The following is a 25,808-nucleotide window of genomic DNA, read 5'->3' on the forward strand; positions in this document are numbered from 1 at the left end:
TCACTGAACATAACATACGATCAGAGGAACTGAAGGGATCCAGGGCGAACTGGGGATGGAGGAGGAGGCAGACAGTCCAACCGTTCCCCAGCGCTCCGTGGGGAAGGTAACACCCACCTCAGCGCTGAGAGCACCACATCTGCCTGCCCCAGCTCTGTGCTTCCCCAAGCCACTCAGCCATCATGGGGGTCCACCTGGTGCCTGAGTATTTCCAAAACCAGGTTCCATATGTGACAGAGCTCAGTTAGTGTACCCACCATTGTGGCCCCACTTACTGCAGAGAAAGCAGAGGCTGAGAACAGAATACTCACTGGGTGAAGGTCACACATGCAACGTGTGTCCTAGGCAGGATTCCAGGCCCCAGGCTGACAGGTGGCACCCTCTCTCAGTGCAAATGGACACACCTTCCTGGGAGAGGTACCAGTGCACCTGGCACAGCCTCACCCCTGGGGCTTGTCTCCACTTCCCACCAGCAGACCTGCGGGGTTTAGGTCCTTGGATCTATAGGGAACTGAGAGCTGAGAGAAGTGAGGGGGATGAAGCTGTGAGAGCAGACCCTGCACCCCACATCCAGCCCCGGCAGGGGGACAGCCCTGCTCTAAGACACTCCTGGGGCGCTGGGGGTTGAGACCTCCCACTTGCAGGTGAAGGGGAGGTGGCCAGGCTTCCCAGCCAGGTCCCTCCTCTGCTTGTCCACGCTGCCTCTGTCCCCACAGCGTCCACAGCAAATGGTTAGCAAGGGCCTGGAACACTTGACGGGCTGAGGAGAAGGCAGCCTGGCATGAGAAATCTGTCACATGGAGGTACCGAAGGGGCTACTTACTGAAGGCAGGGTTGGTGTCCAACTTATATCTGCAAACATATTCATCCAGTTTATTTTCTTTTAGGCCAGATGAAAAAAACCCAAGATCAAAGTATTCTGCAAGGGCAACATCAAAGGTCTGTGTGAGTGGGGCTGCCTGCTGTCCCCTCTTTGAGGTCACAGCAATGGCAGGCCACCCTTTAACAGAAATCCCAGGAGGCTCCTAGGAGGAAGCAGCTGTGCCTGAAACAGCACCTCTGGGCCCCACGAACACGGTCCCTACCTGGTGTTGCTGAGGGTTGACTCTGAGGCAGCTGGGCTGGACTTGAGACTCGGGGGGGCCCTCAACATAGCCCCTGACCCATGGAGCCCAGTAAACCGCCTAGCCTCGTTCCCTCCATAAGAGATAGCCAGCCATGGTTTCCAACCTTGAAATCCCACAGTCCACTGTAAGGGGTGTCTGTTTGCCACCAGGCCCTCCTTCAGATAAACGAGAGAGGAGCCTGGACTATACTGGCTGAAGACAGCCCAGACTACTGTATGAGGTGGGCACTCATGCCTGGGTGGGACTTTGTGGACACTTGGGGGTCTATCCTTCCCCAATTCTTTCTGTGTGCCTCTGGCAGCATGGAGACCCCAGCAGCAGGGCCGGGACTCAGAGGAGGCAGGCAAGGAGTCCAGGATCTGGCACAGGAGCATCCCCCATGGAAGGGGGAATCCTGGCTCAGCTGCAGTTCCAGAGGCTGGAGGTGACCGCCGTCCACTGCTTCCCCTGACCCTTCATGGACCACACTCAGTACACCACAGGATACGTTCACATGTTAGGGCGCAGTTGTAGGCCCGTGCCCATCGCCAGGCTGCTGGGTCTCCCTGGCACTTCCCTGCCCGAGGCCAATACCAAGGGGTACAGAGATGGAAGGGAGGGGGTTTGGGCCTGGGGAGTGGGCCAGGATGACATGCAGGTCTTCCTGCTGCAAGCCCAAGGTCAGCAGCCTCCACTGCTGCCTCCTGGCCCAGGTCTGGCTGGTTCCACTCCCAGATGCTGATGTGCCCAAGGTCAGGTAACAGGGGACCATTCCTCAGGAAAGCCACACAACCTCGGACCTGGCAGTCCCAGCGCCTCCCACTTCAAGGGATCCTGTAGCACACACCCATCAAGCAAAGTGGGCGAGTCTCAGCCTTGAGCAAAACAGATTCTCGGGCTGTGGGCCGAAGCTGGCCTGTCACGTGTTTTGTCAGGCTTCCAGTGTTTTAAACAAGCGGAGCCCACGTGTAAATCGCAGGCTGCCCCTCTCCTGCATGCCCTTCCCTCCCACCCTGTGGCCCCTGCTGCCCTCAGGCCTTGCTCAGTGGCCACTTCTCCTCTGCAGCAGAGCCCCCTCTGTCCCTGGGGCCTGCAGCTCCCACAGAGGGTCTCATTAGGCTGGCAAGTCTCCATAAGCAGAAGGAGGGGCGTGCTTTCAGATGTCTGAGCAGAAGAGACTTGGAGCTAAAGGGTTTTGCTCTGTCCACACAGCTGCTCCTTCTGCTTCCCAGCAGCCCTCACGCCGACTCCTCCATCAATAACAAGCACAGCAAGGAAATGCAGCCACAGGAGGGACTAAAAGTGGCGTGCAGGGAGTGGTATGGCCCACGTCCAGCCCCACTGCCCACCAGCTCTCAGGGGGCAGAAGGACGGGCTGCCCCGGAAGGGAGACCAATGCTTCTGGAAAGGAAAGCTTTGCCTCCGGAAGAAAAGTGACACCCCAGGCTCCTGGGGCTCCAGACAGAGGAGCTGGGAAGGCAGGCAGCCCCTGAGAAGGCTGGGTGGCAGCTGAGCAGCGAGGAGGGGCAAGGACTGCCATGAGACCCAGAAGGCCACACAGATGGACGGGCCCTGCCCTGGGGAGCAAAGGTTCTGGGGACACCAGGTGCTGCTTGGCACAGACTCTGAGAGAAATGCGACATCCCTGAGCAACTTCTAACCTGTGTCCCCTAATGCAGCAATTCTACTTCTGGTATTGATCCCAGGGAATCTGACCCAGGCCCGCAGTGAGGGAACTGTGGGGATGTTCACAGCAGCGTGGCTTGTATTATCAGCTTATTAGGAACACTCTGAATATCGACCAAGGGAGACTAAGAAATAACCTCGGTTCCCCCATGGACGGAATGCTGTGCAGAGAGCTGGAAAGTATTATGTAGTGCACGATCCCTTTAATGTAGAAATATCCCTGCAAAGGACACAGAGATAGGTACACACATATTTACGATCCACTATTTATGGTGTTTATCTCCAGGAGACAGGAAGATAGGACAAGGGGGAACTTTATCACAGCAGAGGCACAGCAGCCACAAGGCTGGTGGCAGAAAGTCCCTGCACTGCACAGTGGGGTCTGCCTTGGCCCTGCAGGGTCCTCCTGCATCACACAGCCTGTCTTGCCCATTCCACACAGAGGGCCTCCCAGCCACGGTGCAGCTCCTGGATGCCAGAACTCAGAGGAAAGCCCTCCTCCGCACTGGGCCCTACTACGTGCTGCCACTGACGAGCACTGTCTGTTGGACTTCTTTGCAGAGACTCACTCTGGGCCAATCACCCACATGAGAAAGAATGACCTGGTGCCCTCCAGTCTACCTCCCGGGTCTGAGGAGCCCCGTCCATCCCCAGCAAACACACAGCAGGGAGGACTCTCCAAACCACTGTGCCTACTGCTCCAGGCAGACAGGGCTTTCCCTAGAGGAGTAGGGGATCTGAGTCAGAGAGCTTTTCCACAATAATCAGCTTTTGGACTCAGCATAACTGAGACGAGCATCATAACATCTGCCTTTGCTGGCTATTAACAATAAGGGGAATATTCCCAGAAAAGCTATGAGACTTGAGAGAAAGAAAAGCCTTCTCTTTTGGGCCCATGCACAATTTCACCCATGTCAGAAAGCAAACTAAAATCACCAGAAAGAAAGGTACATGTTCTTTTGGTGAAGAGAGAATCACTTGATAGGCTCTGGGTGCATCTGGCCCAGAGGCAAGACCTCTCAGGCTGGGACCACGTCCCCAGGGACTGAGACATTGGTAGCTGCCATCTTTGTGACACAGTGCAGGCATGCTGACACAGAGGGCAGATGTCTGTTAGTGCAGCCGTCTGCCCCACCCACAAGAGCACTGATTTAATCCAGCACGATCAGGGTGGGCAGCCCCACACAACAGCAAGCCCTCAGGCCACCTGTGGGCCCACAGAGGTGGGGTGCGTAGGACCTCTGCTGCGGGGTGAGTAGGTCCACCTCTGTGATGCAGGGTGTGTGCAAGGGGCAGGGTATGCATTGGCAGACTGTGTGGGGCCTCTGCAGTGAAGTGAGTGTGCCCACTTCAATAGGTCAGGGTGTCTGCATGGGGCAGGCCTGTGTTGATGGGGTGTGTGGGCCTGCAGGCAGTGGAACTTATTAGCTGCAGCAGACTTGTGCTTCTCAAACAGCCACATAGGGCATCAGTGCCACCTTACAACACCTGAAACAATTGGGTGCTCCATTCTTAGGACTGGCCCCACTCAGCTGCACTCCTGAGAGAGCTGACAACAGTCTAGCAGGCCAGAGGCCTACAGCAACTGTAAGCCCCTGAGCCTATAAAACAGCCATGCTGCAGCCTACTCACTTAACAGAAAAATTGCAAAAGGAATATGCTCTTAGACCTTGCAGCCAACTGGGCTGGGGCTCCCCAAACCCAATAAAGTGAATGAAGGAACCATAGCAGCCGCATGCAGCTGAGCATTACAAGCAGCCATCTAGGAGGACAGCATAAACTCCCCAGGCACCTGCAGCAAGAGCAACCCTACCACAACAGAAGGACACACATAGCCCCCACAGGGGACACTTCTGGAATATTTGGAACTGGTGACAACAGGGAAGCACCCTGCTGGACCTCATAAGGCATCTCTTACAAACCACTTCTCCAAGATTGTGAGATGTAGCTGACCTACCTATTACATAGATACAAGTACAAAGAAGGAGCCAAAAGGGGAGACAAAGAAATATGTTCCAAGTAAGGGAACAGGACAAATCCTCAAAAAAGAAGCAAACAGAATAGAGATAAACAATCTACCTGACAAAGAGTACAAAGTAATACTCATACAGATACTCACTGATGTTGGGAGTACAATGGATGAATTCAGGGAAAACTTCAACAAAGAATGGAACATATAAAAAAGAACCAATCAGAAATGAAGAATACAATACTGAAAATGAAAAATTCACTAGAGGGACTCAATAGCAGAGTAGATGATACACAAAAGTGGATCAGTGAGCTGGACAAAAGAGTAAAGGAAGTCACCCAAGCTGAACAGATAAAAGAAAAAAGAATTGAAAACAACAAGAACCGTCTAAGGGAACTCTGGGACAACATCAAGTGCACTAACATCTGTATTATAGTGTGCCAGAAGAAGAAGAGAGAGACAAAGGGGCGGAGAATCTACTTGAAGAAATAATACCCAAAAACTTTCTTAACCTAAGGAAGAAAACAGATATCCAAGTACAGGAAGCACAGAGAGCACCAAACAAGATAAATTCAATGAGGTCCACACCAAGACACATTATAATTAAAATGTCAAGAAATTAAAGAGAGACTCCTAAAAGCTACAGGAGAAAGGCAAGAAGTGACATACAAAGGAAATCCCATAAGGCTATCAGCTGACTTCTCAGCAGAAACCTTACAGGCTAGAAGGGAGTGGCATGATATATATAAAGTGCTGAAAGGAAAAAACCTACAGCCAAGAATACTCTACCTGGCAAGGTTATCCTTCAGAATGGAAGGAGGGATAAAGAGGTTTCCAGACAAGCAAAAACTAAAGGAATTTATTGGCAATAAATAAACCCTACAAGAAATATTATAGGGACTTATTTTAGTGGAAAAGACCACAAACAGGAATAAGAAAATTTAAAAAAAAAACAAAACCCACCAAACAATAAAATCACTGGTAAAAGCAAATATACATTAAAGGTAGCAGATCAACCACCTATGAAGCTAATATGAAGGTCAAAAGACAAAAGAACTAAAATTACCTATTTCTATAATAAGAGGGTAATGGATACACATGCACAAGAAAGAAGTTAGATATGATATCAAGAACATAAAATGTGGGAGGAGGGAAGTAAAAGAGTAGAGCTTTTAGCAAGAAGTCAAACTTAAGAGACCATCAACTTAATACAGATCACTTTATACACAGGTTATTATATATGAACCTCATGGTAATCACAAACCAAAAACCTATAATAAACACACAAGAAAATTAAGAGAAAGGAACCCAAACATAATACTAAAGAAAGCCATCAAACCACAAGGGAAGAGAGCAAGAGAAGAAGGTGGGAACAGAGAAGAAGTACTAAAACATCCAGAAAAAAGGTAACAAAATGGCAATAAGTACATACTTATCAATAGCTACTTTAAGTGTCAGTGGACTAAATGCTCCAATCAAAAGGCATAGGGTGGCTGAATTAATTAAAAAACAAGACCTACATATATGCCACATACAAGAGACACACTTTAGACCTAAAGAAACTCACAAACTGAAAGAGAAGGGATGGAAAGAGATACTCCATGCAAATGGCAATGAAAAAAAGCTGGGGCAGCAATATTTATATCAGACAAAATAGACTTTAAGACAAAAACTATAACAAGAGACAAACAAGAGCACTACATAATGATAAAGGGAGCAATCCAACAAGAGGACATAACACTTGTAAATATCTATGTACCCAACATAGGAGCACCTAAATATATAAAGCAATTACTAACAGACATAAATGGAGAAATAGACAGTAACACAATAATAGTAGGGGATGTTAACACTCCACTTACACCAATGTATAGATCATCCAAACAAAAGATCAATAAGGAAACGTTAACCTTAAATGACACATTAGACCAGGTGGACTTAGTAGATTTATACAGAATATTCCATCCAAAAACTGCAGAATACACATTCTATTCAAATGCATTTGGAACACTCTCCAGCACTGATCACACATTAGGCCACAAAAAAAGTCTCAATAAATTTAAGAAGACTGAAATAATGTCAAGTATCTTTTCTGACTACAACAGTATGAAAGCAGAAATCAACTATGGGAAGAAAATTGGAAAAGGCACAAATACCTAGAGATTAAAGAAAATGCTACTGAACCCGGTCAACGAAGAAATCAAAGAGAAATAAAAACAATACCTAGAGACAAAGGAACATGAAAGCAGGACATGCCAAAATTTGTGGGATACAGCAAAAGTGCTTCAAAGAGGGACGTTTATAGCAATACAGGCCTATCTCATCAAACAAGAAAAATCTCAAATGAACAATCCAACAGTGCGCCTAAAGAAACTGGAAAAAGAAGAACAAACAAAACCAAAAGAAGTAGAAGGAAGGAAATAATAAACATCAGAGCAGAAATAAATGAAATAGAGACAAAAAATAATAGAAAAAAATCAATGAAATCAAGAGCTGGTTCTTTGAAAATATAAACAAAATTGAAAAACCTTTAGCTAGACTCACCAAGAAAAAAAGGGAAGGCTCAAATAAATAAAATCAAAAATGAAAGAGGAGATATTACAAGGGACACCTCAGACATACCAAAGATTATAAGAGAATACTATTAAAAGCTGTATACCAACAAATTGGACAATCTAGAAGAAACAGATAAATTCTTAGAATCATACAACCTTCCAAAACTAAAGCAATAAGGAATAGAGAATTTGAATAGACCACTCACCAGTAAGGAGATCAAAACACTAATCAAAAGTCTCTCAAAAAATAAAAGTCTAGGACCAGACAGCTTACCTAGTGAATTCTACCAAACATTCAAAGACTTAATACCCACCCTTCTCAAACTCTTCCAAAACACTGAAGAGGAGAGGAAGGTTCCTAACTCATTCTCTGAAGCCAACATGACCCTAATAACAAAACCACACAAAGACAACACAAAAAAGGGAAATTACAGGCCAATATCACTGATGAACATCAATGCAAAAATCGTCAAAAAATACTAGCAAATCGAATACAACAATACATTAAAAAGATCATATACCATGATGAAGTGGGATTTACTCCAGGGATGTAGGGATGGTTTAACATCTGCAAACCAATCTATGTGATACACCACATTAACAAAATGAAGAATAAAATCATATGACCATCTCAATAGATGCAGAGAAAACATTTGACAAAATACACATGCATTTATGATAAAAACTCTGAATAAAATAGAAATAGAAGGGAAATACCCCAACATAATAAAGGCCATATATGACAAACCCACAGGTAATATCACACTCAACAGAGAAAAACTGAAAGCCATCCCTCTAGAACAAGAACCAGACAAGGATGCCCACTTTCACCACTCTTATTTAACATAATACTGGAAGTCCTAGCCAGAACAACTGGGTAAGAAAAAGAAATAGAAGGGATACAAATTGGAAAGGAGTAAGTGAAACTGTCACTATGCAGATGACATGATTCTATTATATATAGAAAACTCTAGAATCCACCAGAAAATTTATAGAAATAAAGGAATATGGTAAGGTTGCAGGATACAATATCAACATACAAAAATCATTTGCATTTCTATACACTAACAATGAAGTAGCAGAAAGAGAAATTAAGTATACAATCCCATTTACAATTGCAACAGAAAGAATAAAATACCTAACAATAAATTTAACCAAAAAGGTGAAAGAGCAGTAAACTGAGAACTATAAAACATTGTCAAAAGAAATTGAAGAAGACACAAAGAAATGGAAAGATATCCTGTGCTCATGATTGGAAGAATAAATATAGTTAAAATGTCCATATTTCCTCATGCAATCTACAGATTCAATGCAATCCCTATCAAAGTTCCAACTACATTTTTCACAGAAATAAAACAAAGAAGCCTAAAATTTATATGGAACAAGATAAGACCCAAAAGAGCCAAAGGAATACTGAGAAAAAAGAACAAAGCTGGAGGCATCACAATCCCTGATTTCAAAATATACTACAAAGCCATAGTAACCAAAACAGCATGGTACTGGCACAAAAAGAGACACAAATCAATGGAACAGAATTGAGAGCCCAGAAAGAAACCCACACTTCTATGGGCAGCTAATTTTCAACAAAGGAGCCAAGAACATACAATGGAGAAAGGAGAGTCTCTTCAATAAATGGTGCTGGGAAAACTGGGCAGGCACATGCAAAAGAATGAAAGTAGACCCTTATCTTAGACCATTCACAAAAATTAACTCAAAATGGATTAAAGAGCTGAATGTAACACCTGAAACCATAAAACTTCTAGAAGTAAACACAGGCAGTACGCTCTTCAACATGGGTCTTGGAGCATATTTTCAAATACCATGTCTGATCAGGCAAAGGAACCAATAGAAAAAAAAAACAAATGTGACCACATCAAACTGAAAAGCTTCTGCACAGCAAAGGAAACCATCAACAAAACGAGAAGGCAACCTAACAATTGGGAGAAGATATTTGCAAACCCACATCTGATAAGCAGTTAATATTCAAAATATATAAAGAACTCACACACCTCAACAACAAAAAACAAACAACCCAATTTAAAAATGGGCAAAAGATCTGAACAAACATTTTTTGAAAAAAGACAACAGGCACATGAAAAGATGTTCAACATCACTAATTACTGGGAAATCCACATCAACACTATGCTGAAATACCACCTCATGCCCTTCAGAATGACTATAATTAACAAGACAAGAAATAGCAAGTGTAGGAGAGTATGTGGAGAAAAGGGAACTCTCATACTCTGCTGGTAGGAGTGCAAACTGGTGCAGCCACTATGAAAAACAGTATGGAGATTCCTTAAAAGATTAAGAATAGAACCACCACATGATCCAGCTATTCCACTGTTGGGCATCTATCCAAAGATCATGAAAACATGAATGCATAAAGATATATGTGCCCCTGTGTTCATCACAGCATTAGTCACAATAGCCAAGACTTAGAAACAACATAGGTGCCCATGAAGGGACGAATGGATAAAGCAGATGTGGTATATATACAGAATGGAATACTACTCAGCCATAACGAAAGATGAAATCTTGCCATTTGCGACAACATGGATGAACTTTGATGGTCTTATGCTGAGTGAAACAAGTCAGAGTGACAAAGTCAAATACCGTATGATCTCACTCATAAATAGAAGAAACAAAACAACAACAATCAATCACATAGAGACACAAATTGGATGAGTGGTTACCAGAAGGGAAGGGGGGGGCAGGGTGAAAGCCGTGATTAGGCACATGTGTATGATGATGGATTGTAATTAGTCTTTGGGTGGTGAATATGATGTAAACTACACAGAAATCAAACTATGATGAGTACACCTGAAATTTATATAACGTTATAAACCAATGGTACCTCAATTAAGAAAAAAAAACAAATTTAAAAAACACAAAACACTTAAAAAAATGATACACAAAATTTCTGCATTTTGAAAAGAGAAGTGTTAGCAAATATTGTTCCCTAGGTAAAGAAACTCAGAGGAGGGGCTTGGGGGTGATATAGGCTGATGACTGTAATATAATTTGAAATACAGCCCAAAACAAGATGGATTAATGAAGACAAAGAGAGAGATTGAGAAAGATGACATGGTCAGATAATTTCAAAATGAAGGTAGTGCGTATAGGGTTTGCTCATTGTAAACCATTTTCACTTTGCTGTAGGTTTGAAAATTCCCACAATAAAAGGATGGAAGAAAACCAAAGAACCAAATGAGGAGAATAAAGCTGTGGATGCAGCCAAGCAGACGGCATGTACACACTGGGGGACAGGTGACCATGGAGTGGGACAGACTGAGGGCTCTGGGAAGCCACAGGGGCCAGTCAAGCAGGAAAGGGCCTGTGGGTGAGGTGCCTTGAGTGTAAGCTCTCAAAGAATGGGTGGCCGGGACCCCGCAAGGCCAAGGAAGGGTCGCAAGAAGCCCAGCCCCTCCCTCCCACGGCACCTCATAGCAGGTGAGGCCCAGAGCCAGGCTGAACCTCGGAGGGGGCCATTGTCCAGCTAAGGGGCCTCCGACAGCCAGCCAGCCTGGGGTTAGGGAAGTGGCCTTCTCAGCACCCTCGGGCCCTGGGCAGAGGACAGAATGGAGTGCAGACCTGGGGACAGGGAGGCCAGCAGAGGCCTCAGCCTTGCCCTGAGTGAGCCCCAGAGGCTGAAGAGGCTGCATGCGTAGCGCTCCCTCCCGCCTGCTTCCTCAGGCCCCCTGGCCCTCTGATGGATTCAGGATGACAGCCTGTGAAACAGCTCCGTCTATTCCATTTAGGGTCCACGTCCCTGCCTTGTGCTTTCCCTCCAAGGGACTGTCACGCTTCTGACAAGACAGCAACTGATTAAAAGGGCAGAGCAGGGACGCTGACCATGCTGGCAGAGGGTGTGCAGCGGGCACCTGTCACCTCAGCTGGGCTGCCACATGGGAGGAATGACAACTCGCATCCTCACTTGCGGTTTGACGTGCTGCTCAGATGCTACAGCCTGTGCGTGTGTGTCCAGGGAACAGAAGCAGAGAAACGAAGCTGTCAGGCCGGCTGCACAGCTGGGCACTTTAAACCAGGAGAAGCAGGAAAAGACCCTCCCTGTGTGTTGGGGGGGAGGGGGTTCTAACCCACCTCCATACTGTGCGCTGCAGTTCACAGCTTCAGAACACAGGAGAAGCAACACAGCTGCCACCAACAGCTGGTGACTCTCGTCCTGGCTGTCCTTGAGCCACCTCCCTCCCCAGCCTGGGCTCAGCAGAGGGGTGGGGGGCAGAGCCAGTGATCAAAGAGGGAAATCCTAGTCCCGGCTACTGTTGGGTAGGGCCTCCCAGCTTCCAGGTCCTGTGCCCATCACTGCCGACTCCACTGGTCTCACCCCTCACAACAGGTCTGCCAGGGTGCATCGTTCTTTCTACCTCTTGGAGACAGAGGGGGGACTTGCAGATACTCGGCAATCGGCCCACGGGCAGCAAAGCTCAGATATGCCCACAGCTCTGTCTGACCCACAGCCTGTGGCACCACAGCCTGAAGGGCACAGAGGCTGGCCGCGGCTGCCTGGGACTGGATCCGGCTGGATCCGGCCGGGTGCTGGTGCCAGGGGAAGAAGTGTGCTCATCCACCCACCTCAGCTGGACCAATGCCTGAGACAGGGACACACACGCCTGCACACAGCGAGGACACGACAGAGAGAGGCTCCTCTCACCAAGCATCTGTGCAGGATGCTGGGCACACACTGGCACAGGGAGCCCTCTCAGGAGACAGGGCATCCTTGTCAGGTTCAGACCTGGGGGAGGCGTTCCCCACGTGACCCCTGGTGTGATGTTAGCTGTGTGATCTGTCCGGACGCCTTTGTCAGGCTCCGCTCCTGGTGGATGCTGGATGTTGGCCTGTGTCCAGCTCTTTTTCTCATCCATTGAGACAAGCAGGTTGTTTCTTCCCCATTTCGCTGATGGGATAAGTTACCTCAATATTTCAAATACAGAGTCACACTGGCATTTCTGCAGAGATCTCTAACTGGTCCTGAGCTACTGTCCTTTTTATGTGTTGTTGGATTCCATTTGCAGTGTTTTGTTGAGGGCTTTTAAGATATATTTTCTTATTTTTTAATTAAACTTTTGGTTTTGAGATGTAAAAAATAGTTACACTAAATTTACTGTGGTAATCATTTTGCAATATTTGCATGACACATCACTGTGTGGTATACCTTCAACTTACACAGAGCTGTGTGCAAATTATATCTCAATAAAACTGGGAAAAAAGTAATCACCCACTCATACCCGCATCTAACCCCTGGCATACACACTGCACACAAACATACACGTGTATACCCAATGCACACTATAACCTACACATCCGTGTACACTCAGCTCATGCACACAGACACGCCACATACACCTCCCACACTCATACTGTCACACACATACCACACACACTCAGACCACTCACACCACACATAAAACACATACACTACACACTCATACATATCACACACTGAACCCACACACAAATGTCACAATGCACACTCATGCCCAATACAGTTCTATACAACCACCCCCACACACATCACATCACACACTCAGACACCACACACACATGAAACATATACACACCATACACACTCAGACCACTCAAACCACACGTATATCACACACACTCACCACACACTGACAACACTTCATCAGGACACACACACAACATACATCACACAATCACCACAACGACCCACCACACCCTAACACTCTAAACACCACACACTGACACACCACACACCCACACTAAACACACACAAATTCACACATATACTCACAGGAAATACCCTTCTGTCTAGAACAGGGAGCCCAGCTCTTACCTCCTATGCAAGCAAAGAAAGCATCCTCACGCAGAATTTCCTTACAGGAATTTCCTACAAGCTGGAAGAGAAACAGATGGCAGGGTCAGGAGAGTGAATGGCAGGCCTGGTGAGAAGCCACCCTGTGCCCCTGCTCACACTTAGCCCACACTTACCAAGATAACAAAGTCATCGAAGGACTTGAATTCATCTTTCGCATACTTTTGGCCACCTCTTAGTACAAGAGTCCTCAGCTACACGGGAGAGAAGGTGGATCAGGTCCAGAGGCAGGGCTGGAGGACACAGCACATCCCAATCCCAGGAGACAGGCCCTTGCCTCATGCCATGTCACACTCTAAGCCCAGACCCTGGCGTCTGCCATCAGCCCACCCAGAGTAGAAAGCTCTTCCACCCTCGCTTGTGGTGTGTAGGTTTTACACAACACTTGTTCATTTCTACCCTGGGAAAGCCAACTTGATAGGTTTCCCCAAACTAGGTTGCCCCTGGTTACCTGATCAGCATTACCTGGTCTGCAATATAGTCGTTGAACCCCACAGAGTAAACTGTGGCCCCCATATTCCGAGCCCTGTTAGCCTAAGAGAAAGAAGACTTTTAGTAAAGAATATCAAGACAAAGGAGCAAAAAGATAGTAAAGTGGGCAGGACTCACTTCGCTCTTGGTCTGCCGTAATATCTTTGACCGTATTGGTCCAGTGGTCAGAGCAATAATCAGGCTGGAGACATTTTTGTCTACAAAGAAGAAGGGAGTGGCCTGGTCAGCAAAGGCACCCAGCGTGACCCACCGCAGGCTGCCAGGGCCACAGCACTGCCCCCCACACCTCCTCCTCCTGGGGAGAGGCCACGCAGACCTCAGCACCCACCGTGCACAGTGCCTGGGGGACTCTGCATCCTACTCCTGGAGGGAGAAGCAGCTCAGCCCAGGACCCACTTTCCAGATGAGGAGATGGAGCCAGCTCAGGGCCCTACCTACTGAACTCTCACCACTGCCAGATGGCACAACCTTTGCCCTGACAGGTGACTCCAGCTGTTTCATTGGACAAGTGTCAGCATTTCGGGTGGGCAAAGTGAGGAACAGGGCCCGCAGGCTCTGTGGAAGGCTGTGCTCCTGATCCGAGCAGCACCTGCCCACACTCCTGCTGGCACCTGTGTCCCCAGTGGTTCCCAATGTGGGTCACAGGCGCTTGAGCAGCTCAAAGCCTTTCCCACCAGGCCCAAGCTTCTCTCCTGACAAGAGCTGTAACCCTACAGTCTAGACAGAGATAGTTCTGGCCCAGCACAGCCTTTTCCACTGTTGGAGACACAGTCCCAGGATGACAGTCAATCAAGGGAAGGAGCAGAAGGGAAAAGGAATCACAGCCAGAAATGGGATGGAGACAAAAGCGAGGTCAGCAAGGAGGAGAGCAAGGTCTTTTTTCCGAAAACTGAAGCCTGTCTGCTCTAGGGCCCCGGGCTGTTCCCTCCCTTCTCGTGCAGCCCAGCAAGAGCGCATGTTTACTAAGAACCAAGAATGTGCAAACATGATCCCGTGTATTCTGAGAAACATCACTGAGGGGGCTTTTATCCTCACTGCACGGAGTGGGAGCCTGCAGCTCAGAGAGGGCAAGCAACTTTCCCCAAAGGTCAGCGCTAGGAAGTGGCCGAGGTGGGTGTGCCAGGCCTCACTGAGGCCCAGGCCTGGCTCCGTCCCAGATGGACCTGCCCATGAGGAGTCAGCAGGCAGCTTACCTTTGGAGTACACTTGTTGGATCTGCTCATTGGCCTGCAACAACAGGAAGGAGGGTTGAGAGGCAGTGAGCTCAGCCAACAGCACTCTAGGAACTTGACAAGCAGAGCAAATCCCCAGAGCGCCAGCGGGCTGTACCTTTTTAAACCCCTCCTGCATGTTTCTCTCTCCTGAAGGCACCACATTCTTAAGCCGGTCAAGACCATCGTGTATCTCATTTCTGAAGAAAATCAGAAAGGGGGTTGAGGCGGAATGGGGGGCTGACGGTTGAAAACCAGCCCCACGCTATCCTGGCGCCATTCCGCCCTGTGCTGAGCGGCCTGGACAGCAGAGGACTCAGTCAAGTGGCCCTGTCATGGCCCGCCCACCCTGTGTCTTTGAAACCAACAGGGCTTCATGTCCCCCAACTGGAGACGTGAGGGGGGCAGTGGTTGTCTGGTCCCATGGGTACAGCTGGCTTTCCATGGGCTCCCCCTGTCTCAGGCACGCAGACCTCAGGGGACCTCACCAAGGGCCCTGCCTTGACCGTCCATGTGGGAGTGGGAGCATCCAGGATGTCCCCTGTGACGCTGGCACACACAATGTGACTGGCAGGACCGCAAAGCACCCAAGGGCCCCTCGGCAGAGCATGCGGTCCTCCAACAGGTAAAGCTGAGTTTGGAGAAGGTCATCCATTTGATGCCCCCTGCTCCTATCGTCCCTGCCACAGACCCCCAAGGATGACTCAGTGCCTCCAAGCCTCTCCCCATTCTGTAGTTGGTGCTAAAGGAAGTAACAAAGCTGTTTAATTAGAGGGCTCAGCTCCTGGACCTCATGCGTCCTGAAGGAAAGGACCAAAGCTGGGGCAGTGGCCCTGAGGGCTGTCCAAGCAGGCGGAAATGCCATGGTCCCAGGCTGCCTTGGGGAGGTGGCCTGTCAGGCGCTGTTAATGCAGAAGCACAGGCTGGGACTGCGACACAGCAGGGGGTGGTCTTGGGTCCAGGTTTATCCGATGTGACAGGGCTGAGTGGGCACAGCAAGGCTCAGGAGACCGTGGCCCTGAAGGCTGGCCTCTTGCTGAAGGCAGAAGAGATGCTGCCACGGGAGGAGAGCTGAGAGCCCCAGGTCCAGCCCTGCCCAGCCCAGCCCAGGACGTGAGGCAGCCTGGACCCATGGCCAGCGGAGGCCAACCCAGGCCCTGCCCAGCCCAGCACACACACCCGCCCCCCTCTCTGAACATCTAGAAGTCTTCTGTTTTGTCAGTAGCACCCCCAATATGCTGCAACTCTCAGCCTCCCAGCCTCCGGCCAGCACCCAGCTCAGCCAGGCTGTGCTCTCGCCCCCTCGAGCTCTCCCTGCTGCTGCCCCGGCAGCCCAAGTCACCCCCTGCTCCCAGCTGTGCTCCCAAGGGACCACAGGCTCCTAGCACCCTCGGCAAGAACCCCTCCTCTTAAAATATCACCCCCCTAAACTCACACGAGCTCACATCTTTTCTGCTCCCCTGAGCTCCACACCCATTCCTGACACCCCCCCATGGGGAAGACAGCCCCACCTTCGCTCACCAGAGATGACCTGGGAGGCCCTCCAGGAGCCTCTCACAGCTTCTCATGGTCTGGGCCCTGAGCCCCTGCCCTGGGGGAGGCAGTGGTCTTACTCTCCCCCAGGGCCGCTCCTCTACCTGAGGCCCATGCCCCGCCCCCGCTGCCTCTGTCTCTGCCACCTGCCAGAGTCCCTCCCCATGGACTTGCTTTCTTCCACCTCAAACCCACTCAGTCTCTCTCTCCCAAATAGGAACCACAGGCACACACAAAACCCCGCCTTCCCCTAGGCCATGGAGCCGCCAGCCCAGTCCCTGCTTCTCCTGGGAGTCAGACATGGGAGTCTGTGCCCATGCCCTGGGACCCCCACACGCCCTCCCCTGCAGCCTGGCTCTTCCTGCTCATTGTGTGGTGCTTGGCTTCTCTCCAAGGTCCTGAGCAGTGGCTCTGTCCCTCAAATCCTGGGACCCATCAGTCCTAAATGTCCTCCCCCCGCTCTGGTGCTCCACCCACTCTGAGTTGGGTTCCAGTCATTTGTATCCATGGGAACTCGAACCTCCAAACTACTCAGAAGCCCAGGACTGCCTTCCTCCGGGCCTGTGGGCACCTGCTCAGCCCTCCTAGGATGCGGGCACGTCATGCCTCCCTCCTGCACCTCAGCCCAGCCTGCTGCTCAGGCCCCAGCTCACGGGCTCCCCTGTGTCAGACCCACCAAGGGACCCAGCTCCCCCCCACTGAAGCCCCCCCGACTTTGACGCTGCCCGTCCCTTCCTCCCTGCTTCTGACTCTGTCTTCCGCCTTCCTCCACTGGCCCAGGGCAGAGAGTGACACCCACAGCAGGTGCCCAACACAGGCCACTGTTCACAGCGGCCCAGAATGTTGGTTCCACCAGCTCCCAGGAGTCCTCCCAACCAGCCCGTTCTAAGGGTAGAGTGCCCAGGGAAGGACTCAGGAGGGTGGAGGGTGGGACTTATGGGGCGGAGATGGTCTAGAAGCACAGGGGTATAGCTAGTGCACCAGGGTTCCCCCCCTGAGGTCTCAGGGAAGCCCTCAGCTCCCTGGCTCTCCCTGCAGCCCCACCCACAGGGCCAGCCTTTGGATCAAAGCAGCACTTACCTGTCTGAGGTGAGGTTCATGAGGGTGTGGCCCTCTGTGGAATAGGCGATGAACGACATCCGCAGTTTCGGGCTGGGGAGGAAGCACGTACTTGTGAGAAGCCATAAACACAGGCTCAAAATGAGGCTAATGTGGAGCCAGGGATGGGGTGCATGCCACCTTCCCTGTTGCCCACCCCAACTTTTCCCCTTTGGGACCATTATACAAACCCCCAGAGGTCCCAGTAACTTCAGTGAAGGATTCTGCGGCTTGTGGAGACATGCGGCCTTGTGGCAGAGAGTGCCCGGATGGCATTCTGCCCCATCCCTATACCCCCAACACCCTAAAACTCCCTCACTCTCAGACTCGCACACACAGGCATGCACACGGTACACGTACAAGGACACAGACACCCACACACTCCTGCAGGACGGTCTCTCAACTGTCTAGCTTCTGCTGGGAAATTCTCTGGATCTTCACCACCTTCCTTCCTTGCCTGTCGCCCTGTCTCATCTCTACTCTCATCTCAAAGAATTTATTCTCTCTCATGACAGGTATCTATATAAACCACTCCCTTTCCTCTCCCTGTCCAGTATCTTCTGGTTCTCTGACCCTCATTATCTTTTAGCTAAATTGCTACACAGGTCCCTAGAGAGTTTCCTACCGTTCCTGGCTATTGTTCCAACTATTTTATCCACAATTATCAGACTTTTCTCCACGGAGGACAACCATGATCATGTCAGACCTCTGCTCAAAAATCATCTGTAGCTCCCTATTGCCTACAGCAGGAAATCCCAGCACCATGGCCTGGCATTTGGGGCCCTGATGACCCTGGCCCCAAGCTGTCCTGTCCAGTTTCATCTCCCTGCCCTCCCCTGAGTTAACCCTACCCTCCAGCCAGATCACTCTGTCCACAGGAAGTCTCCTTGATGGCTCCTGTTACGCAGTGCTTCCCCATCCTTCAAGACCTAGTTCAATTCCCACATCCTATGAGAAGCCACCATAGACTTTTTCTCTAGGAGTTGTTGCTTCTTCCTTTAAGCTGCCTTATAAGTCCTTTGCCCTTTTCCTGTGGCTCTCAGCACTGTTTAACCAGGTGGTTCATTTCCGTCTTATTGGCTTATCTGTTTCCTAGTCAGTGAGGTCCTCAGGGACAAACTGTGTCCCCTGCAGTACAGCCTGAAACCCAGGAAGAAGCCAACCAAAGCTGCTGGACCCAGTGGAACCAGTGTGATCTGTGCTTCCTCCCTGCTTCTGAACACTGCCCTGCGCTCTGTGCTCCCGACCCAAGGGCCTGCGCTGCCAACTGAGGGTGAACAGCTGTGTACTCTGCCTGGCAGAGGAAAACACCAGCCATACTTTGGGTACGTCTTCACCACTTCTTCCACAAATTTGTAAACGTCCTCCCAGTGGTGCTTCACGCTGTCTGACCTGAAAACAAAGGAGATCTGAGTCTGAGGGAAGAGGCGTGTCCACCGAGTGGGCTGAGTGTCCTCCTCCCCACTGTCCAGCAGGCCCTTTAGCAAGCTCCTCCCCACTTCTCCATGTAGCTGAAGGCTACCACACACCCTCAGGGACTCAGTAGGCTGCTCTAGTGGTGACTTTCACCAGTGTAAGTGGTGGGCAGGGCGACTGACCAGACCCGTGTGCTTGGGGATGAGAAACCTTTGGTGGCAAACCCAGATGGTCGGTGACTTAGGTCGGGCTGTTAGACAAGGAATGATGGAGGACATGCTGGTTGTAAAAGCCTCCAGTGATTCTGATATGTTGGCTCTCGTGGTCCCCCACTTACAGACAGCCCAACAGGAGCCCTGGCCTTAGGCCAGGGAGGATGCACTACCCAGACTATTTTATTTCTCTTCTTTCTTATCATCCTGCAAAGCTGAGCCACTCTGAACATGGAAGGCCCTTGTGAGCACCACTGCCAGTGGAGGGGCCAGGCCCGGGCCACTGCTGTTCTGTGTCATCATGTTCCGCCCTGAGAAAATTTGCGGATCCTTCCTGTCCCTACTTTCATTTTCTCACTCCCATCAGCTCCCACTTTAGTCCCTGGATGGAGGGTGAGGAGGCTGAAGAGGGTTGGGGCCTTGGGGCTTCTTCTGTGCAGGTGGGAAGCACCTATGTGTGCCCTACCTGCTCAGGGCCAAAGGTCTTTGCAACCCCACATCTCTGTAGGTCCACACTATTCAAGGTCATGGAGGGCAACCTAGGGCTCACTGAGTAAGTGAGAGCGGTGGCAGTTGTGGCCTTGATCGGTGGCCCAGTTCCAAGTTCTCCTTGAACCAGGAGAGTGACGTAGACCTTACTTACAAATGGTTGTGCACGTCTGTTGTAACCTGGCTGAGCGCAATTCGTATATTCAAAAGCAGCTGTGAGCACAGATAAATTTAGAGTCACACAGGTGGCCAGGCCAGAAGCACACTCAGAAAAATCCTAAGACGACCCAAGCTTTCCCTTGGGGGTGAACCTTAGGTCCAGAACAAGCTGGCTAAGTGATACAGAAACGCTCAGCAAATAACCATTCTGCAAAGGTTGAGAGAGGTGGCTGCTCTCCCTGTATGTGTGATTTTTTAAATTTCTGTGGTGGTTTTATGTTTGTTTCAACTCCTGGCATTCAAGAAATTCTCTGTGAAAACATTAGCTGAATATGAGCTAAAGGAATAGAAACTCCACTGATCACACACAACAAGGAATATTCTTTGCAAAACAAGTTCAGAAAAGTTTTGAAATAAACGGAATTCTACACACTTCTACAATAACAAACAAAAGAAAAACACCCCAGTAACTCCTTGGGAATTCAAAATTTCTACAGCTACCACATTAGAAGAAGAATAACCCAATTTGCAACAAAAAAAAATTACAAAACATACAAAGAAATGGGAGAACATGGCTCAAACAAAGGAACTAACTTAGGAGCCAAAGACTTAGGGCAACTATCTTAAATATACTCAGAGGTAAGGGAAAATAAGGGCAAAGAAACAAAGGAAAGCAGGAAAACAACATGTGAACAAAGAGATATAAATTATTAAAAACCAAAGAAATTCAATAAAGTTCAACAACTGAATTGAAAAGTTTATCAGAGTAGTTCAATAGCAGGTTTCTGCAAGCAGAACAAAGAATCAACAAAGTTGATGATAGAACAAGTGAAATTATGGAGTGTCAGGAGCAGAAAGACAAAAGAATGAAGAAAGTAATCAGAGTCTAAGGGACTGTGCAATACTTTTAAGCAGACCAATATATACATAGTAGGAATCCTAGAAGGAGATGCAAGAAAGGAGCAGAAACATCATTTGAGGAAATAGCCAGAAATTTTCCACATTTTGATGAAATACATGAATCGATAAATCCAAGAATCTCAACTTATTCCAAGTGCAATAAACTAAAGAGACCCACACCAAGACACCTTATCAAACTATTGAAAGGCAACGGCAAAGTGAGAATCTTGAGCAGGCAAGAGAAAAGACACTTGTGACATACAAGCAGTCCTCAGTAAGATGACTTCTCATCAGAAACCTCGGAGGCCAGAAGCTGGTAAAGGATATATTTAAAGTACTGACAGAAAAACAAGTCAAGTGAGAATGCAACACTGCAAAATTGTCCATCATAAGTGAGGGAGAAACTAAAATATTCACAAATAAATAAAAGCAGAGGGAGTTCATTTCCACTGGATTTTCCTTATAAGAAATGATACAGGGAGTCCTTCCAGTTAAAACAGGACACAAGACAATAACTTGAAGCCATATGAACAAGAAAATGTTTCTGATAAAGATCAATAAGAACAAATAGAAAAGCTGGCATTCTTAAAATCTTCGTTCCTAACCGAATATTTTATTCTCTACAGAATTTAATATAAACGCATTAAAGTCATAAATCTACGTTATTGGACACACCGTGTAAAGGTGTAATTTGGGACATTGATAACAAAAAAGGGGGTTTGCAGCAGTTCAGGAGTAGAGCTTTTGTATGAGATAGAAATTAAGATGGCATCAATTCTACTTAGATTGTTATAACTTTAGCAGTTACATTTAATGTTCATGTAACCATAAAGAAAATATCTATAATAGGTTATACACAAAGGAAATAAGAGAGTTAAAACCTGTCATTATAAACAAATCAGGTAAAGGCATAAGTAGGCAGAAATGAAGAAAATAAAAACCAAAAAACCTAGAAGACATACAGGAAGAAATAGAAAAATGGCAGAAGTCTTTCCATATAGTATTTACTTATTTATTTACCTATTTACGTATTTAATTCAAGTCACATTGGTTTATAATATTATATAAATTTCAAGTGTACATCATTATATTTCAACTTCTGGTATAGACTGCATCGTGTTCACCATCAAAAGTCTAGTTTCCATCCATCACCATACACATATGCCCCTTTACCTCTTTCGCCCTACCTCTACCTCCTTCCCATCTGGTAGCCACCAATCTGTTCTCCATATCTATGTGTTTATTTTCCACAGATGAAGGAAGTCCCACATTAATTGCCTTTTATCTGTCTGACGTATTTGACTTAGCATAATACCCTCAAGGTCCATCTATGTTGTTGCAAATGACACAATTTCATCTTTTTTATGGCTGAGTAGTATTCCATTGTATATATATACACACCACATCTTTTTTACCCATTCATCCATTGATGAGCACCTAGGTTACTTGTGAGTCTTGGTGATTGTGAATAATACTGCAATGAACATATATCTTTTCAAATTAGTGTTTTAATCTTCTTTGGATAAATACATAGAAGTGGAATAGGTGGATCATATAGTAGTTCTATTTTTATTTTCCTGAGAAATCTCCATAGTGGCTGTACCAATTTACATTCCCACCAGCAGTGTGTATGATGTATGAGGGTTCCTTTTTCTCCAGATCCTCTCCAAATCTTGTTATTTCTTGTCTTGTTAATTATAGCTATTCTGAAGGGTTTGAGGTGCTTTCTCATTGCAGCTCTGATTTGCATTTTCCAAATAATTAGTGATGTTGAACATCTTTCTAAGTGCCTCTTGGCCATCTGTATATCTTCTTCAGAAAAATGTCTGTTCAAATCCCCTGCCCATTTTTGTATTGGGTTGTCAGTTTTTGTTGTTGTTGAGTCGTATGAGTTCTTTATATATTTTGGATATTAACCCTTATTGGTACATGATTAGCAAATATTTTATCCCGGTTGGTGGGCTGTCTTTTCATTTTGTTGATGGTTTCCTCTGCTGTGTAAAAGCTTTTTTAGTTTGATGTAGCTCCATTTGTTTAGTTTTTCTTTTGTTTCCCCTGCTGGAGGAGACATGATATTCAAAAAGATACTGCTAAGATCAATGTCAAAGAGCATACTACCTATGTTGTCTTCTAGGATTTTTATGGTTTCAGGTCTTACATTCAAGTTTTTAATCCATTTTGAGTTAACTTTTGTATATAGTGTAAGATAATGATCCACTTTCATTCTTTTGCATGTGGCTGTTCAGTTTTCCCAACACCATTTATTGAAGAGAATTGCCTTTCTCCATTGTACATTCTTGGCTCCTTTGTTGAAAATTAGCTGTCCATAGATGTGTGGGTTCATTTCTGGGCTCTCAATTCTGTTCCATTGATCTATGTGTCTGTTTTTGTGCCAGTAACATGCTGTTTTGGTTCCTCTAGCTTTGTAGTTTGTTTTGAAATCAGAGTGTGATAGCTCTAACTTTATTTTTTTTTTTCTGAGGATTGCTTTGGCTATTTGAAATCTTTTGTTATTTTATATAAATTTTGGGATTCTTTGTTCTAATTCCATGAAAAATGTCATTGGGATTCTGATTGGGATTGCATTTTACCTGTAGATTGCTTTAGGTAATATGGACATTTTAACTAGGTTAATTCTTCCAATTCGTGAGCATGGAATATATTTCTATTCCTTTATGGCTTCAATTTCTTTCAATGATGTCTCACTGTTTTCAGTGTACAAGTCTTTCACCTCCTTGGTTAAGTTTATACCTAGGTATTTTATTCTTTTTGTTGCAATTGTAACTGGCATTGTATTCTTGATTTCTTTTTCTGTTAGTTCCTTGTTAGTGTATAGAAATGCAACTGATTTTTGTATGTTGATTTTGTACCATACAACCGTACTGTACTTTTAAATTTTTTAATAGGGTTTTTGTGGATTCTGTGGTGTTTTATAAACACCAAAATCATGTCATCTGCAAATAGTTTTACTCCTTCTTTTCCAATTTGGATACATTTATTTCTTTTTCTTTCCTAATTGCTTTGGCTAGTACTTCCAATACCATGCTGAATAAGAGTAGTGAGGGTGAGCATCCTTGTCTTCCTCCTGCTCTTAGAGGAATAGCTTTCAGTTTTTCACCATTGAGTATGATGCTGGCTGTGCGTTTGTCACGTGTGGCCTTCATTATGTTGAGGCACTTTCCTTCTATACCCATTTTATCCAGAGTTTTTATTGTAAATGGATGGTGAATCTTGTCAAATGCTTTCTCTGTATCTATCAAGATGATCATGTGATTTTTAATTCTTCACTTTGTTAATGTGATATATCAGTTGATTGATTTGCAGATGTTGAACCATCCCAGAAACCTGGAATAAATCCTATTTGATTAAAGAGTATGATCCTTTTAATGTATTGTTGTATTCGATGTGATAATATTTTGTTGAGAATTTTTGCATTTAAGTTTATTAGCAATATTGGCCAGTAATTTTCCTTTTTTGTGGTGACCTTGTCTGGTTATGGTATCTGGGTACTGTTGGCCTCTAAAAATGAGTTAGGAAGCATCCTGGCTTCTTCAATTTTTTGGAAGAGTTTGAGAAGGATAGGTATTAAGACTTCTTTGAATGTTTGCTAGAATTCACCAGAGAAGCCATCTGGTTTTTGTTTTTTAGGAGGTTTTGATTACTGTTTCCAATCTCTTTACTCGTGATTGATCTATTCAGAGTCTCTATTTCTTCTTGATTAAGTTTTGGGAGGTTGTATGATTCTGAGAATTTATTCATTTCTTCTAGGTTAACCAATTTGTTGGCATATAGTTTTTCATGGTATTCTCTTATAATCTTTCTTATTTCTGTGGTGTCCACTGTAATTTCTCCTCCTTCATTTCTGATTTAATTTATTGAGCCACCTCTCTCTTTTTCTTAGTGAGTCTAGCTAAGAACTTAGTTTTGTTTAACTCTTCAAAGAATCAGCTCTTAGTATTTGTGTTTCTTTTTAATGCAACATTTTTTTTGAAGATTGGCCCTGAGCTAACCTCTGTTGCCAATCTTCCTTTTTTGTTTTCTTCCCAAAGCCCCAGTACATAGTTGTATATCCTATTTGCAGATCATTCTAGTTCTTCTATGGGGGATGGTGCTACAGCATGGCCTGATGAGTGGTGCTAGGTCTACATCCAGGATCTGAACCAGTGAACTAGCAAACCTGGGCCACTGAAGTAGAGTATGCAAACTTAACCACTCAGCCACAGGGCTGGACCCTAGCTCTCAGTTTTGTTGATCATTTCTATTGTCTTTTTAGTGTCTATTTCATTTATTTCTGCTCTAATTTTTATTGTTTCCTTCCTTATACTGATTTTAGGCTTTGTTTCTTCACTTTTCCTAGTTCTTTTAGGTATAGTGTTAGTGTTAGACTATTTATTTAAGATTCTTCTTATTTTTTGAGGTAGGCCTGTATTGCTAAAGATTTCCCTCTTAGTACTGCTTTTGCTGCACCCCATAGGTTTTGGTACAGTGTGTTCTCATTTTCATTTGTCTTCAGGTATTTTTTGATTTCTACTTTGATTTTTTCATTGGTCCAATAGTTGTTCAGCAGCATGTTGTTTAGTCTTCACATATCTGTGACTTTCCCAGGTTTTTTCTTGTAGTTGACTTCTGGTTTCATAGCATTATGGTCAGAAAACATGCTTGATATGATTTCAATCTTCTTAAATTTATTAAGGCTTGCTTTGCTTCCCAACATATGATCTATCTTTGAGAATGATCAATGTACACTTGAGAAGAATATGTATTCTTCAGTTTGGGGGTGGAATGTTCTATATATTATCTATTAAGGCCATCTTGTCTAGTCTTTCACTTAAGGCCACTATCTCCTTGTTGACTTTCTGTCTGGATGATCTATCCACTGATGTAAGAGTGGTGTTAAGGTACCCTACCATTACTGTGTTGCTGTCAATTTCTCCCTTTAGGATCTGGTCATAGTTGCTTTATATACATTGGTGCTCCTGTGTTAGGTGCATATATATAAATGTGTTACGTCTTCTTGGTGGAATGTCCCTTTTTACCATTATACAATGTCCATCTTTGTCTCTCGTTATCTTTTTTTTCTTGAAGTCTGTTTTTCTGATATCAGTATGGCTACACCAGGCTT

General features: G+C 46.3%; 1 protein-coding gene across 4 annotated transcripts in view; it reads right to left on the reverse strand.

Annotated features, from left to right (window-relative positions):
* LOC102147509 (anthrax toxin receptor-like) overlaps positions 1-25,808 on the reverse strand; it is a 63,530-nt gene that overhangs the window by 25,014 nt on the left and 12,708 nt on the right. For all 4 annotated transcript variants that reach the window (XM_005603281.4, XM_070229843.1, XM_023648542.2 and 1 more), the window contains exons 2-10: positions 18,831-18,902; positions 17,493-17,564; positions 14,998-15,079; positions 14,862-14,895; positions 13,786-13,865; positions 13,642-13,710; positions 13,293-13,370; positions 13,138-13,198; positions 824-919 (exon numbers count right to left, since the gene is read on the reverse strand). In XM_005603281.4, the coding sequence (XP_005603338.2) occupies positions 824-919; positions 13,138-13,198; positions 13,293-13,370; positions 13,642-13,710; positions 13,786-13,865; positions 14,862-14,895; positions 14,998-15,079; positions 17,493-17,564; positions 18,831-18,902 (644 nt within the window). The remainder of the gene's footprint in view (positions 1-823; positions 920-13,137; positions 13,199-13,292; positions 13,371-13,641; positions 13,711-13,785; positions 13,866-14,861; positions 14,896-14,997; positions 15,080-17,492; positions 17,565-18,830; positions 18,903-25,808) is intronic.

Source organism: Equus caballus, chromosome 1 (assembly GCF_041296265.1).
Source record: "Equus caballus isolate H_3958 breed thoroughbred chromosome 1, TB-T2T, whole genome shotgun sequence".
Classification (NCBI taxonomy): domain Eukaryota; kingdom Metazoa; phylum Chordata; class Mammalia; order Perissodactyla; family Equidae; genus Equus; species Equus caballus.